Source organism: Thamnophis sirtalis, unplaced genomic scaffold (genome assembly GCF_051295495.1).
Source record: "Thamnophis sirtalis isolate CommonGarterSnake01/CBP01778 unplaced genomic scaffold, rThaSir2_p1.2 scaffold_5, whole genome shotgun sequence".
Classification (NCBI taxonomy): domain Eukaryota; kingdom Metazoa; phylum Chordata; class Lepidosauria; order Squamata; family Natricidae; genus Thamnophis; species Thamnophis sirtalis.
In genome coordinates this window covers 19,616,311-19,631,094 of record NW_028261385.1, presented here as the reverse complement: position 1 = coordinate 19,631,094, position 14,784 = coordinate 19,616,311, and the positions used below count along the sequence as shown (strand labels likewise).

At 40.0% G+C, this 14,784-nt stretch overlaps 1 protein-coding gene across 2 annotated transcripts; it reads right to left on the bottom strand.

The window, feature by feature from the left end:
- Positions 1 to 807: 807 nt before the first annotated feature.
- Positions 808 to 13,045, bottom strand: SUB1 (SUB1 regulator of transcription). Of its 2 annotated transcripts, none has more exons than XM_014066800.2 (6): positions 12,957 to 13,045; positions 8,732 to 8,798; positions 8,168 to 8,188; positions 7,375 to 7,500; positions 3,864 to 3,972; positions 808 to 1,136 (listed from the first exon to the last, which is right to left on the bottom strand). In XM_014066800.2, exons 2-6 carry the CDS (start codon positions 8,795 to 8,797, stop codon positions 1,057 to 1,059), a joined length of 402 nt encoding a protein of 133 aa, XP_013922275.1. In that variant the 5' UTR covers position 8,798; positions 12,957 to 13,045; the 3' UTR covers positions 808 to 1,056. The 2 variants fall into 2 exon arrangements, with proteins under 2 accessions (XP_013922275.1, XP_013922276.1); XM_014066801.2 differs by having other exon boundaries at positions 7,375 to 7,494.
- Between the last annotated feature and the right edge of the window lie 1,739 nt (positions 13,046 to 14,784).

Below are 14,784 nucleotides of genomic sequence, written 5' to 3'. Positions count from 1 at the left end.
AAAGTAAATTAAGATTAACATGTGCAGAGTTTAATTTTAGTCAAAAGAGTAAAGAGTTTTCTGCTTCTGAATACATGCAGCATATTTTGTTGCCCCCTTTTGGCTAGTAAGAGGCCAGAAAACAGTTGAGGCGTAATTTGCTGGGATTTGCTTGTGTATTGACAAGTATAATATTACAGTTAGTAAACCACGTTTTATAATTTGATTACTCAGTTCATCTAAACCTGGTTACTGAATTAACCCATTTTCTGGGATTTGCCCTATTATTCTGAACAATCAATTAACCAAACATGCTTTGGGAAACAGAAACTAAATCACAACAAAGTAACAAATAGATTTTCTTACTATAGGATATAGTAGAACCAAATGGTGCTAGCCATTAGTTGAATAGATTCCTGTGCACAGGCTTGAGCAATTGTTGTTATTAGTTGCAAAGTTGTGTCCGACCCATCGCGACCCCATGGACAATGTTCCTCCAGGCCATCCTATCTTCTACCATCCTCTGGAGTCCATTTAAGCTCATGCCTACTGCTTCGGTGACTCCATTCAGGCACCTCATTCTCTGTCGTCCCCTTCTTCATTTGCCCTCAATCTTTCCCAGCATTAGGCTCTTCTCCAGTGAGTCCTTCCTTCTCATTAGATGGCCAAAGTATTTGAGTTTCATCTTCAGGATCTGGCCTTTATTGCATAGGCAATAAGTCAGTTTAACTTCACGTTCGTGCCTGACACAAAAGCAAGTGTGATCTTTTCTCATGTTAGTTTTTTTGAGTCAAGAAGGGCGCCAACAACTATACTCTTACTCAAGTGTATTAATTAAATGTGTTTTATTTTACATCATGATGTGAGAACATAACACCTATTTAATAAAAGTATACACATTTGTAACTTCACTCAGAATACACTTTTAATGCACAATAAAAAAAGCATTCCATCTTACAAATTGTTTGCAATCCAAATATACAATAGCTTGGAAAACAAATAAGTTTAGAAAAAACGAATGCTAATGTAAAAAGACTACTTAAACCTATAAGAGTAGAGTTTCTGTATGGCTCTTCTTTACAGTTTCCTTACTGCGTCATCAATATCAGAAATCTGTTCCTTCAGCTGGCTCCACTGTTCTGGATTTAGAGAGATGCCTGAAATAAACCCAATAAATCATTGGAAAATAGTAGTTTCACAGTCATATAACCATAGTTAATTCTGCAACTGCAGAATTTGCCACTGTTTCTAGGGATCATCTCCCGACAACCCATAGCTCTATGTTAAGAACATTTCAAATTTAAACATGCATAATATGAAAGACAAGTTGGGGATAGCTGAATCAGATATTAAGGTGCCTTGCATAACTGAACTCCTCAGCTGACAATAGAAGATAAGAAATTAATTACCAGAAGAAGAAAATATCAATAGTACTTAGACTTATATACCACTTCATAGTGCTTTTACAGCCCTCTCTAAGCGGTTTAGAGGTCAGCCTATTGCCCCCAACAATCTGGGTCCTCATTTTACCAACCTTGGAAAGATGGAAGGCTGAGTCAATCTTGAGCCTGGTGAGATTTGACCTGCCAAACTGCTGGCAGCCGGTGATCAGCAGAAGTAGCCTGCAGGACTGCATTCTAACCACTGCGGATCTTATTGGGTAATTACCCAAAATGGGTAACGTTTGCATTAATCAATTGTGTAACTGGACAATTACTGTTGAAACAGTAACAAACAACTTGACGAATACTCCTTCATCCTTAACACTGAATTTTCTAAAAGCAAAACTCATGGCACTGTACCACAGCTTTCTTTAAATAATGAATACACTCAAAAGTATTGATTCCTATCTCTGATTTTCATCAAACCAAGTGTTCACATGAGTTGTCAAAAACAAGATGTCAAAAAGAAGTTGCTGGAAAACAGTCAAGTTGATTTATAAAAGCAGGCAGGTCTGGTAACATTACACTTTGCAGAACACACTGTTTCAAGAAATCACTCACATTATTTTCCAGTCCTGTTTAAAATGTTTGGACATGCCTTTCACAGGAGGTAAGAGCAATTATATAATTAAACTGTAATAGATTTAGCAACGTAAGTTCTGAAGTCTTACTTCATGCAGAAATTATGCCAGTTATCATCCAAAGCTAGGTTAATAAAACAACTTAGACCTCCTGTCAAATCAGGAAAGCATCAACTCAGACTGTTGTAACTACCCACAAAACTCTGACCTTTTCTGAAACAAAACTTCTGATGCTTCCAATTAAAGCTGCACAGAGTGCAGAACATAAATAGGAATTATGGAAACACACTTAACAAGTAAATCTATTAATAGCACTTTATAATAATTGGCATCTAATTTCATATATTTTGCATTTGGATAGCATATCTAGAAACATGAAGTACCTTGTTCAAGCCTATAGCTTGAGAACTGTGATGCGAGAGTATAGGCTTTTTTCCAAATATGGAGCTAAAGTTTAGAATTACCTTGCCAAATGAGTTCAAAATGAAATTCAACTCACATTGACAACGCAAGTCTTGTGTAATGGCTAAAGACAGATGGACAGACTTGGAGAATACCGTATTTTCACGACCAAAAGCCGCACCGGATTATAAGCCGCAGTATCAATTAACGTTAATTTTTCAAACTTTTTCCACATATAAAACGCACCGGGTTATAAGCCGCACGTTTTCCGACGCTTCTGGACATCTGTTGCAGTCGCGAGGAGCGGCACGAAGGTTCTTGGCGCTCCAGGAAGCCCCGAAAGCAGCTGGGAGAGGCGCACGGCTTGGTTTCTCCTCCCTGGACGTCGCAGCAGCAGCCCCAAGCGCACCGATCTCTGTGTTTTTCGCATCGGGGCATGCTCTTGCAGCATGCCCCGATGCGAAAAACACAGGGATCGGTGCGCTTGGGGCTGCTGCTGCGACGTCCAGGGAGGAGAAACCAAACCGCGTGCCTCTCCCGCTTCCCGGAGCGCCAAGAACCGTCGCGCGCTCTTCTCCACACTCTCCTCGGCTCCTCACAACTTCAATAGACGTCCAGAAGCGGCAGGGGCTATCGAGCTGGAAATCCAATCCCCATTAGCCCCAAAAGCCGCTTCTGGACATCTATTGCAGTCGCGAGGAGCAAAGCAGCTGGGAGATCTTTTTCCACATATAAAGCGCACCGGGTTATAAGCCGCACTGCCGATTTTGGATCAAATTTTAGGATTTTCAGTGCGGCTTATAGTCGTGAAAATACGGTACATTCATTTTCTGATTTCTGGAACAAGTGTGATAAGCCAGAAAAAAGCCCTAAAATTGGCAATATCAGAAAAATGACAACCTTCCAATAAATCTACGTCCAACATTTTTGAAACAATCTTCAGGAAAAGACACACTATTCAAGGGAGCAACAGAAGCACCAAATGTATTCATTTGGCTACTTCCTATAAATAAGCTGATTGATACGAATCCTTCACACAAGGCACGGATTCACATGCCAAAATACAGCTTTTTGATAGATGGCTTTCATAATGGCTAACCAGATAAAAACAATAGAATGAGGTAGAAAAATCAGCAGCATTACTTCAGTCAACAGACAAAACACATACCTGAAAGTTACTCTATGTGTAAACACTTGCAAGTTAAAAAAAACCTAGCATTTAAGAAAAAGTTTTTATCCCAACTAAACTCCTTCCTATTATACAACTGTCCTACACTGCACTCAGTACTGCACTGTTAAAAGACATACCTGTTGGAAGTCTGTACAAGTTTTTTCAATAATTTCTCTTGTAAGTTAACTAGAATGCCTTGTATTTAGGTCTGGGGCACATGGGCTTAATATTGCAAATAAATAAAATAACATCTAAATGTTGAAACAGCATATGCAAGTGGATAATTACCTTTTCTGCCAGGTTTCATTTCACCTTCTTGGTCCATCCAATATTCTCTAATATCAATTAGGACTTTACCTTTAAAGTCCCGAACATTGACATATCTCATTTTACCAATCTGTCAGGAAATTAGAAAGTCCAGTCATTACTTCAATAAGCACATATAAGTACTTTCTTTAATCACTGCTAATATTTTGAACATTCAGCAAAAATTGTAATTTATATTCTAAAACAAATATGACCAGACAACGGTGGCTCCTATATTTTTGGCAGTGTAATTCTCATTTTTTACCTAAGGACAAAAATTCATCCTGTAAACTGATATCCCCTCCAAAATGGCTGAAAATTTCAACTCCACCCACTTTCAGGATGTCACTGGATTAACAGTTACATCTCCCTGATATTTGAAAGAGGAAATGAACATATCCAATATGGATCTGGCTTCAAAAACACTGCCTAGCCATTCCAGAGGTTGGAAGAAATATTTATTCTCAATAAAACATCTCAGAGGAACATATACTGGCATTGCAGAAAGACAGAATTAGCATTTTAGGGGGGGAAATGTTAAGAAAATTGTATTTCAAAATGAAATTTTATGGCTGCATTTTTCAGAATAGCAGAGTTTCCTTGGGAGGACTTATTACTAAAAAGTGTAGGAGAGCATAAGCATTATGTTTTCAAAAATGTTTGTTTTTTAAAAAGATGGGGGAAAGGCTGCCTTAATTGCTCAAGAGAGAATGCATTACACCAATGAGTCCTTTCAGAAATATAAATGCTTAATTTTTTTAATTTCATTTTTGAAACTACATATTTAGCAAATGTTAATGTTCCAAAACTAATACAGTAACAAGGGGATTTAGAACCGGAGCAGAGAGAATTTAAAGATTAAAATTAATTGACCAATCTATCATGTCAGCAGGAACTAAAAAGACAGCCAGTTTCGAACTGGGAGAAAAGTAAAAACAAGAGGGCATGTAAATAATTTCTAGAAACATTACCGTCAATAAGGCACACAACTATTGGCATTCAATTTCACATCTTTTAACCACTAAGTACAGGCTTACTTATTTTAGGGCACCACCACGACATGAAAATTTAGAAATGAATGATCAGAAAGCAACAGCTGCAGAACAAACCTCCTGAAACCATTCACGGAGGAAACTATAACATTAACATACTACTACAAAAATTAGTTGTCTTTATTAGCAACTACTATAAAAAAGGAGGAAAACCCTTAGAGAGTCATTTTAATAACCTGACCAAGTTTTACACTGTTGATTTAGCCCTTTTTTCTTTTTACAATGAGAATGTAAATTGACCTTGACTTTAACTGGACATATTATACAGGTGGACATTAATTAACAATTTTTACAATAATCAGTAAGGGTATTATATCATAAAACATGAGCATTAACATGAGTGTAGCTCTCCCTGCAAGTTCAAAGTTTCAACTGAACTAAGATATAACCAAATAGATAATATGCTAATCATAAAACCTTATTTTCTAAATTTGATCTCAAACGAATATTTAAGAATAGTACCCACACTTTAATTTGTGTTCCATAAATAACTACTTAGCCAAAACTAAAAATACAAAGTTTAGCATAACTCATTTAAATGTATGTGTTTTTACCAAGTGAAATAATATTTCAGAATCTTATATTCTAGATCATTGTTCGGTATGTTTTCCCTTTGAGCAATCACACAGTAGCGCCTAATTTTTAACTGGAGAGGATTATTTAACCTGCTTCTTTCAGGAATAAACATTTTTACACCAGATAAATCTCTCCCATTTTCTATTGTAACCATTAAATGTAATACTGTAAAGCACTTGTTCTTACAGAAAACTCTACTCCTTCCTAGACCTAGGTCAGGGGTCGGCAACTCACAGCTCTGGAGCTCTTTCATCCCTCTGCTGCAACTCCCTGTCGCCGGTCGGCTCCAGAATTAATAGGGCTTTTGGTTAGGACAGCAGGAAAAAAAAAGGATGCTGCACTAAAAGACTCTATGGTGGGAGAACCGGACTTCTGGTCTGCTCCAGAATTGAACGCGGGGGCTTCTGGTTAGGACCTTTGCGGCTCTTTGAATATTTAAGGTTGCTAACCCCTGAACTAGGCCAACACAACTTTTGATCATTCCGAAGCTCTGCCAAAAGATGGTGCGCTTTGCAAAATCGGTTGAGAAACAAATTTTGCAAAAACTTAAAGCTCTAGGCCAGTGATGGCGAACCTTTTTTGGCTCATGTGCCAAAAGCGGGGGGAGCACAGGGGGGGCGTGCACACACGTGCCACACATGCACGTTTCCACCCCTCTGCGTGCATGCTCGCGCAACCAGTGCTCCTCCCCTGCTTTGGGGGCTCTTTTTTCACCCTCCCCAGGCTTTCTAGAAGCCTGGGGAATGCAAAAACAGCCTCCCTGCCCCCCCCCCCCCCCGGAGGCCCTCGGGAGGCTTCAGGAGCTTCCCTGAAGCCTCCAGACCACGAAAAACTGGCCCTACAGGCAAACCGGAAGTTCAGGAACGGACTTCCAATTTGCGCATAGGGGTGGTTTGAGCCCTCTGGAGCGTTCAGGAGCTCTCAGGCGGCTTACCTGAAGGGTCCAGAGGGCAAAAAATGACCCTACGAGCAACCCAGAAGTGACTTCTGGGTTGCTTGTAGGGCTGGTTTTAGTCCTCCAGAGCCTTCAGGGATACCACCTGAGGGATCCTGAAGGCTCCGGAGGTCTAAAACCAGCCCTACGAGCAAACCGGAAGTCTGTCCCCAAATTTCCGGTTTGCCTGTTGGGCCAGTTTTTCGCACTTCAGAGGCCTCCAGAGGACAAAAAATGGCCTCAAAAGAAGGCCAAACTGAGGTGGCCAGCGCGCACATGCGCGCTGGCCAGCTGAGAGGGCAAGCCTCGGGTGCCCTGACAAATGGCTCCACATGCCACCTGTGGCACACGTGCCATAGATTCACCATCATGGTTCTAGGCCATATACAGCTTTTCCCCCCTTTCAACACTAATGCTAGGGAATGAGGGCAGTACCGTATTCCAGATGTGAGAAAATTCTATTATCTTGAGTGCATGCAACTTCTAGTTGGTCAAATATTAGGAACATGTTAGCTTGCAAAGTAATTTCTGGATAGAAATCCTCTCTTGCTTTGTGCATCCTGCAAATGAAACTGGGTTTTAGTTTACTCGTGGCACACTGTCCAAAATATGCTAAATTGAACCAACAAAGCAGGATATAAAGATGTGGCAGAACCAAGGATAAAGAGGCATGTTGCGATAAACTAAATTTAACTACATTTTCCTATTTCACACTTATTTTCTTTGGCTTACTATTTCTAGCCATTTCCTGCACTTTTTAAAAAGTTACTGGTTATATATGTAAGTGGAACATTAATTGAGCTTATGGGCACCTTAGGAGTAACATGTTACCAAGTCCAGAAAGCAAGGAATTGATGCGTTTCTCCAAACAGGGGAATTACAAAGTACACATCATGCTAACCCAGATTCCAATCAACAAATCAGCAGTTACCTGAAACATATTCTCATCTCTGTTGCTACTTTGCACAGAGGAGGCTGCACCTCTGGAACTTTCACCAGTCTTCTGTTTCTTTACGGGTTTTTCTGGGGCTGTCTGTTTTTTCCTTTTTTCCTTGGCATTTAATAATAAAAAAGAAGGACTTACTGGAGAAGTAATTAGTTTCAGTTCACACAACTAGATCTTTTCCTCACAATTATATGAGAATGGAGAGAGGGGATTCCAAACCTGAATATTAAGCCTCTCTGCTTTTACTCAATGTTACAGCAAGGCTATACATTATTTCCATTTCTACAGCATGACCTAGAATTGAGGCTTAAAATAAATCTAATCTGCTAAATAGGACAGCAAGATAAACTGGTTGGAATTAATTTTAAATTATATTTCACAATCTGTAGTTAAGCTACAGATATGTTACAATTGAACTGAATTTTGGTTTATTGCTCTTCAGTTACAAGAGAAGAAACAACGTGGGCCAAATCCTCCAGTTGGTTTCATTTCTTTTTACAAAAGGAGTCCCAACTTATAAGGCTACTATCTGCCAGAAGTGATCTTACAAAATAAAGGCTACAGTTTATCTATGGGAAAATATTTAAATAAGAATTTGAAAAGCAAAGGGCACTATGTTCCAATTATAATCACATTTATTATATCTAGAGAAGATAGGCCTGAGCATAAATCTGGAAATGGAAGGTTTTTATCTGCAGAATAGTTATGAATGGGGAGAAGGTCAATTAACCTCTTTCTACAGGAGACAATGAAACAGAATATACATTTAATTACTTACTGACAGCAGATGATTTGCATGCTGAAATTTAAAAGAAGACAGAATATTAGTATCTCATTATACAGTCTATTTAGCTTAGCAATCAGAATATTTGTCATAAAAAGGCAAAATACTTAGCAAAGGCAGAAATCCATCCCTCTCTTGTTCCAAGCTTGCTTTAAAAAACCCTTTGAACTGCAACAGTTCTTTGAATTAGGTTACAGTTCATATCCATTCAGCAAGAATATTTTAGAATTTTATTTTAAACTGGATCAATAGACTCAAGAATTTTGAATAAGATACAAAAAAAGATTATAAATGTGATTTCAAGAATGACACTTTCAACTTAAACCACAAAAAATAGCACGTGTAAATATCAGCAAATATTTATTACATAACAGCAAATCATTTTAATTTATATTTTAATAAAAAGTACAGGTTAACTGAAGTATTTTTTTGCCAAAATAATATTTATATGGTTCACTTCATTTGTAGCTTTTAAACATCAATCCAAAGCCTTGGTTCTTCAAGTTCTGTTTATAGTTAGAAAGATAATTCAAAAAGTGTTTTATATAAAATAATCACCGCTGTATCAGCATCTGAATCACTGCCAGATGAGCTTGAAGACACAAGTTCCTTTGATTTAGGCATTCTAGGAAGAAAAAATGCAGTGAAAAATTAGCATGTTTCCAACAAAATGGGACTAACAAATATGCAAGCATACATTATCGAGCCATTCCTTCCACCACTGTGATAATCAAGCATTCAAGTTCCATCAAATCAACAAAGGAAGTAGGATGCAATGGTTAACATATTAAACTAGGAGCTGAGGTTCCGACACACCAATCCATTCACAGAAGCCCACTGGCTGACTCTTTATCCCACCTGCCTCATTGGGCTGTTTTTCTAGAAGAAAAATAGCAAGGAGCTATTTATGGCATCTTAAACACTAAAATGAAAGATGGATTATATAGAAAGTCTTCAACTTACAATTGGTGGCTTAGTGAAGTTATGACAGACCACACAAAAGGGACTTACAACCCAGTTTCAAAGTTCCAATGGTGTGTGTATTGCAGTTATATGATCATATTTCTGGCACTTGACAACCAGCCTCCATGTACAGCCATTTGCAGCATACTGTGGTCACGTAACCACAATTTATATTGATTTTGCTGAAAACTGGCATTTATGCTGGGTTTTCAACAAAAACAGCCCATAGCAAACAATGAGTTCACTTAACAACTATAGCATTCACTTAACAATAATCACAAAAAAGAGTCATAAAAACATGTCGGGTCACATCATGGTTCACTTTACAAACGTCAAAAATTATGCAAGTAATGAGAAGGCTCCATTATACTTCTAAGTCAAGGACTACCTGTAATATCTAGTAAATACCACAATAATATTTAAGGATTAGGATACCAGCTTATTTTAGCATTGAGGTTGTATGAACAACAAGGTTCAAAAAAAAGCACAGGTTTTCCATTTCTTAAGTAATACCTCAATTCCTTCTTTCCTCCATGATTTTCATTCTGTATTATAAAGACAGTGTATCTGTATGTCTCCAAAATGTACTGCATCATTACGTGGCTATCAGAGAGGATGAACATATCCCAAAGCATCTGGAGACACACAGATACCCCACCTTTATAGTAAAGAATGAAACAATGTGGAGAAAAGAAATAGATCAAAAGGTTATGAACATAAATATATAAACAGGGTATCCAGATTGACAGAACAGGTAGAGTGCAGGAGGTGGGCTTCAAGTGCAAGGTTAAAAATAAAAAAGAGTGTGCTAGGAAGGAACCATAGGCAAGTTTTAATACTCTCCACTTTGCTTGGGATATACTGTATTTTTCGGAGTATAAGACACACATTTTTCCCTCAAAAAAGAGGGTGAAAATCGGGGTACACCTTATACACCGAATACAGCATTTTTGGCCTCCCAAACCCCCACCTCCACCAAAATGGCCGTGAATAGCCTTTAGGATGCTTCCAGAGTGCTCCTGGGGGCTGGGGAGGGCAAAAATGACCAAAAAACGGGCCGGGTTTTGCTCATTTTTGCCCCTCCAAGCCTCCAGGAGCACTCTATAAGCTTCCTAAAGGGTATGCAATGCATGCCCTTTTTTGATTAAAAAAACGGGCCTGTTTTCACGGAAAAAAAAGTCCATTTTTGGGAAGTCTGCAGAGTGCAAAAACTTTTTTTTTTAATTTGCCACTTCAAAATCTTGGTGTGTCTTATACTCTGAAAAATACAGTAATTTCCCTTAACAGAGCTCTATAGAAAAATACTATTTGCTTTAAGAAAAAATGTCCTTTATACAATACTGATTGTATTATATTTAAATATAATTGTTTATATTGCACACTATCATGGATAATTACAACTTTTTTTCCCTCTTTAGTGTTCTTGCCTGAAGAATTCTGAGAAATTCTAAAGAGCACAATATTTAACTTCAGTAATCTGATAAAGATTTTGCCTTAAAGTGGACTTTGAATTTTAAACCCTAACACTGCATAATAATCACATTTGTTTTTTATGAGAAAAGAAATATGCAACAGAAGAAAAAGACTAAGACATCAAAATTTCAGGATGAAAAAGTTATAGGCATATTATGATAGGAGAAAAGCATTTTTATATATTTAGAATACAGGAACAGATTCATGGAGAAAGTTAAAGAACTGTGTATGCAGAATGAAAAAGAATAGACAAAAAACTTGTAATTGCAAGAATTCTTGTTCTCGTGCTTTCTTTTAATTGTACAGAAAGTGAAAATGATTCTGCTGTACATCCCTGCAAAATATTACCTGTCATTAAAACAGGAATGCAAACCAAAGTGCCAAGTAAATACTCTGGGACATAATAGCAAAACCATAAAATAGCAGTTATAGAAGTATAATTATGCTTGAATTGTGAAGTGGCCTGCAGCACTGAAATGTAAAACACAGACAATAATGAAGGTATACTCGTCCCATTCAGAGTTTTAATGTACTTTCTGATGTGTTAAACACATGTTTTTTCTTATAAAAATGTATTAATTCATTAATGCAAGGGTACTCATTACTTGGCACAAGTACTTAAAAACCCTTCCATCAACATTTTCATCTCAAGAATTTCATTTTATTTCCTCTTTACTCTTCCTCCTTTTCCCCAAATATTAGCAGACATGTACAGTTAATACGCAGTCAACGGAAGTTATAAACACGTAGGCCAATCCTGCCAATCCTTAAAACCAATCCTTAAAACTGTCACGCAAGGCCTGAGCCAAATGAAATGGAACAGCGTATAAAGAAGTAAATAATTGGAGATGAAACTGAGGCCACAAAGACAATAGTTCAGTGGGTTACTCTCACTTATTCTTTCTTAAAACTTTCTTTTTAACCTCACGACCCCATTTTAAAAAACTATGGAGGACCCAGGACAGTTTGTACAGGTTATACTTGATATTTACCATATCAAAAATTAAAATTGATGCATTTGCTGTCATTTCTCACAAATGTTTGATGGGTTTTGGATACTGCATTATATTCCAATGTAGGCTGGCAAATTATTTTATTTTTGTAGATCTCAGAGCTGGCTTGAGGGACGCCCAAAAGCCTCCTTGAATCACACTTTTGAGAAACAGACCCCATAAATGGACAGAATGGCCTTAGCATCCTTGTATAATTTATGTTGATGATTTATTTAGGATTGCTTATTTAGTGTCCATGACTATCCCTAAGTATTGAATCTAATGTTTCATGATGGATGTATTTTTACAATGACTGTGATCATAATAGGGGCTCAGTGGCTAAGACTCTGAGCTTCTCAATCAGAAAGGTTGACAATTCGAATCCCTAGTGCTGCGTAAGAGTGAGCTCCCGTTATCTGTCCCAACGTCTGCCAACCTAGCAGTTCGAAAGCATGTAAAAATGCAAGTAGAAAAATAGGAACCACCTTTGGTGGAAAGATAACGGCTTTCTATGCTTTTAGTCATGCCAGCCACATGACCACAGTGACATCTTGGGACGATGCTGGCTCTTTGGCTTTGAAATGGAGATGAGCACCGCCCCCTAGAGTCGGGAACGACTAGCACATATGTGGGAGGGGAACCTTTACCTTTACCTTATCATAATCTATCACTATTGTTGTATGTACACTGAGAGCTTATGCACCGGAGACAAATTCCTGCGGGTCTAATCACACTTGGCTAATAAAGAATTCTAATTCTAAAAGGCACAGAAGGGTTTGGAAGTTGTGCGAAGGAGGGAAAGGGTCCAGTATCAAGCGAGGGAACAGAAGCCAAATGGGTTCCTTCTATGACAACCGGACCCAGCCTCTGCCCCCTTGGGAGGCCCACACATAGGAGGGCGATGTAAGCACGAGAGAGCAGGCGAGGGAGAGCGGAGGCACCACAGGAGCGGAGGCGAGGGCGGAAAAAGCCCGCCAGCACCCCGCCTGGGGGAATCCCCCCTCAGACCGGCCCGGAGGGGGCGGATCCCAGCCGCCATTTTCTCCCTCCCTTCGAATGCCTTCGCTGCGCCCCCCCCCCCTTCCTCATTGCCCAACATGGCAGTTTCAAGCCAGAAACGGGGGAAAGGCGGGTCCGGCCGGGGATCCGCTGGTTCCCCACCACACCTTCTCTATACCGAACAACCCCCTTCTTTTCCCCCGGCCTTTTTTGAGGAACTCCTTTGAAGGCAACATGGCGGCTTCGAAAACTCCGCTGCGCGAGGCAGCCCGCACTCCATTCCCGCCTCCCTGATAGAAAGTCGGCGCGGAGGTGGGAGGGGGGAGGGAGGGAATTAAAGGGAAGCGCGCACTCACATTCCACTCGGATCCTTCCACTCCGGTCTTTCTAACGGCTCCCGACCTCTCAGTAGTCCCAGCGCTACTGGAAAAGCGGAAGTGACGTTTGTTAACAAGCCCCGCCCGCCCCTGGCCCCCACGTGGGTGGTGAGAAGGAGGCCCGCTCAGCGGCGCTAGAGACGCGCTGCAGGAGGGAGGGCGGCTCGCGTGCTGCGGTTGGTTTATCTTCTTCAGCCGTTTTTCGCTTCGCCCCCTTCATTAAAACGGCCTTTCCTGATAAGGCAACCTCGCGAGGTTCTGAAATTAGTCATCGTACCTTCGGGTATCGTTGGTGGCATCTTCGTTCACCCCATCTGTAGGATGTGCCTGTACATCGGTACTAAGATCTGTCTTGAGACGTTTGGTTTTTGGATACTGTAAAGGCAGAGCCGCCCTCTGTGAGTTTTTAGGCTCTTAGTTAACAAACCGACAAATGTCCATCCCTTTGTAGCTGCGTCTTGGGGAAAGAGGGGGCGATAGATTAACAGAATTCGAAGGGACCTTATAGGTCATCTAGTCCAACCCCACCCAACCCGGCTCAAGCAGGAGACCCTGCACCAGTGATGGCGAACCTTTTCTTCACCGAGTGGTGCATGTGCACTTGCTGGAGCGCCCAAAACCCAAAGACCAGCTGCCTGTTGTTTGGCTATTTTTCGTGCTGTTTTCAGGCCAAAAATGGCATGAAAATGGCCCAAAAATGGCATGAAAACGGTCTGTGTTTTTTGGCTGTTTTTTAAGTCATTTTCAAACCATTTCCTGGCCATTGCCAGAAGAGTAGCTGGCAATGGCACCTGTGCCCACAGAGAGGGCTCTGCGTGCCATCTCTGGCATACACGCCATAGGTTCACCATCACAGCCCTACACCATTTCTGACAAATGGCAGTCCAATCTCTTCTTGAAAATCTCAAGTGATGAAGTTCCCACAACTCCCGAAGGCAAGCTGTTCCATTGGTTGATTGCTCCCACTGTCAGAAAGTTCCTCCTTATTTCTAGATTGAATCTCGCCTTGGTTAGTTTCCATCCATTATTCCTTGTCTGGCCTTCAGTTGCTCTGGAAAATAGCTTGACTCCTTCCTCTCTGCGGCAGCCCCTCAAATACTGCTATCATGTCTCCCCTGGTCCTTCTCTTCAGTAGACTTCACAATACCTGCACCGGCAGAGTTTCCACATTGTTGGCTGTGTATTGAATAAAGCACTGGGCTTAAAGAGCACTTGGAGACTTAGTACAATATGTGAACTGGCCATTTTCTAGCAAATATATCTAATTATACTATTACCTTACAATTTTCTATGACTAAGTCCAGAGCCTTTCAGACTATGTATATAATTCTAGTGTCTAAAGGCTGTTAAGCACAATCTTCATCCTAGAGTTTTCCTGCATGTTCAGAGTCATCTTTTCAGTTCAAAAAATGCCATTTCACACAATCAAATGCTGTAACCTGGTCCAACTTGGATGGCTTTCAGGTCTGCATTGTGTGCCAGCCACCTTTGCTTTGGTCTTCTGCGCAGGCATTTGCCATCAGTGTTAAAAGTGGTAGGCGGTGCAAGCAATAATGAAATGCTGCTCCTAGAATGTAGCCCATAGGACTGTAGGTGCTTTTCCCACCTTTTCTTTATTATTGATACAATATTCATCTGCTGCAGGAGTATATCATTGCAGATGTGATCAAGTAATGTCCAATGACCAATGAAGCATGCTTATCTCTGTGGCATATAAAACACAATTAGTTTACTTGATTTTGTGGCTTGTAAACCACTTTGTAAAAAATAGTGTTTGTATTAGAAGAATTAATCAGAATCCAGAATA

Excerpts from the sequence above, each read along its gene's own strand:
- SUB1 (XM_014066800.2), bottom strand. The coding sequence starts at position 8,797 with ATGCCTAAATCAAAGGAACTTGTGTCTTCAAGCTCATCTGGCAGTGAT. Across the intron at positions 3,973-7,374 it reads GAGATGAGAATATGTTTCAG|ATTGGTAAAATGAGATATGT; the intron begins GTAACTGCTGAT and ends ATTTCCTGACAG. Across the intron at positions 1,137-3,863 it reads AATGAAACCTGGCAGAAAAG|GCATCTCTCTAAATCCAGAA; the intron begins GTAATTATCCAC and ends GGTTTATTTCAG.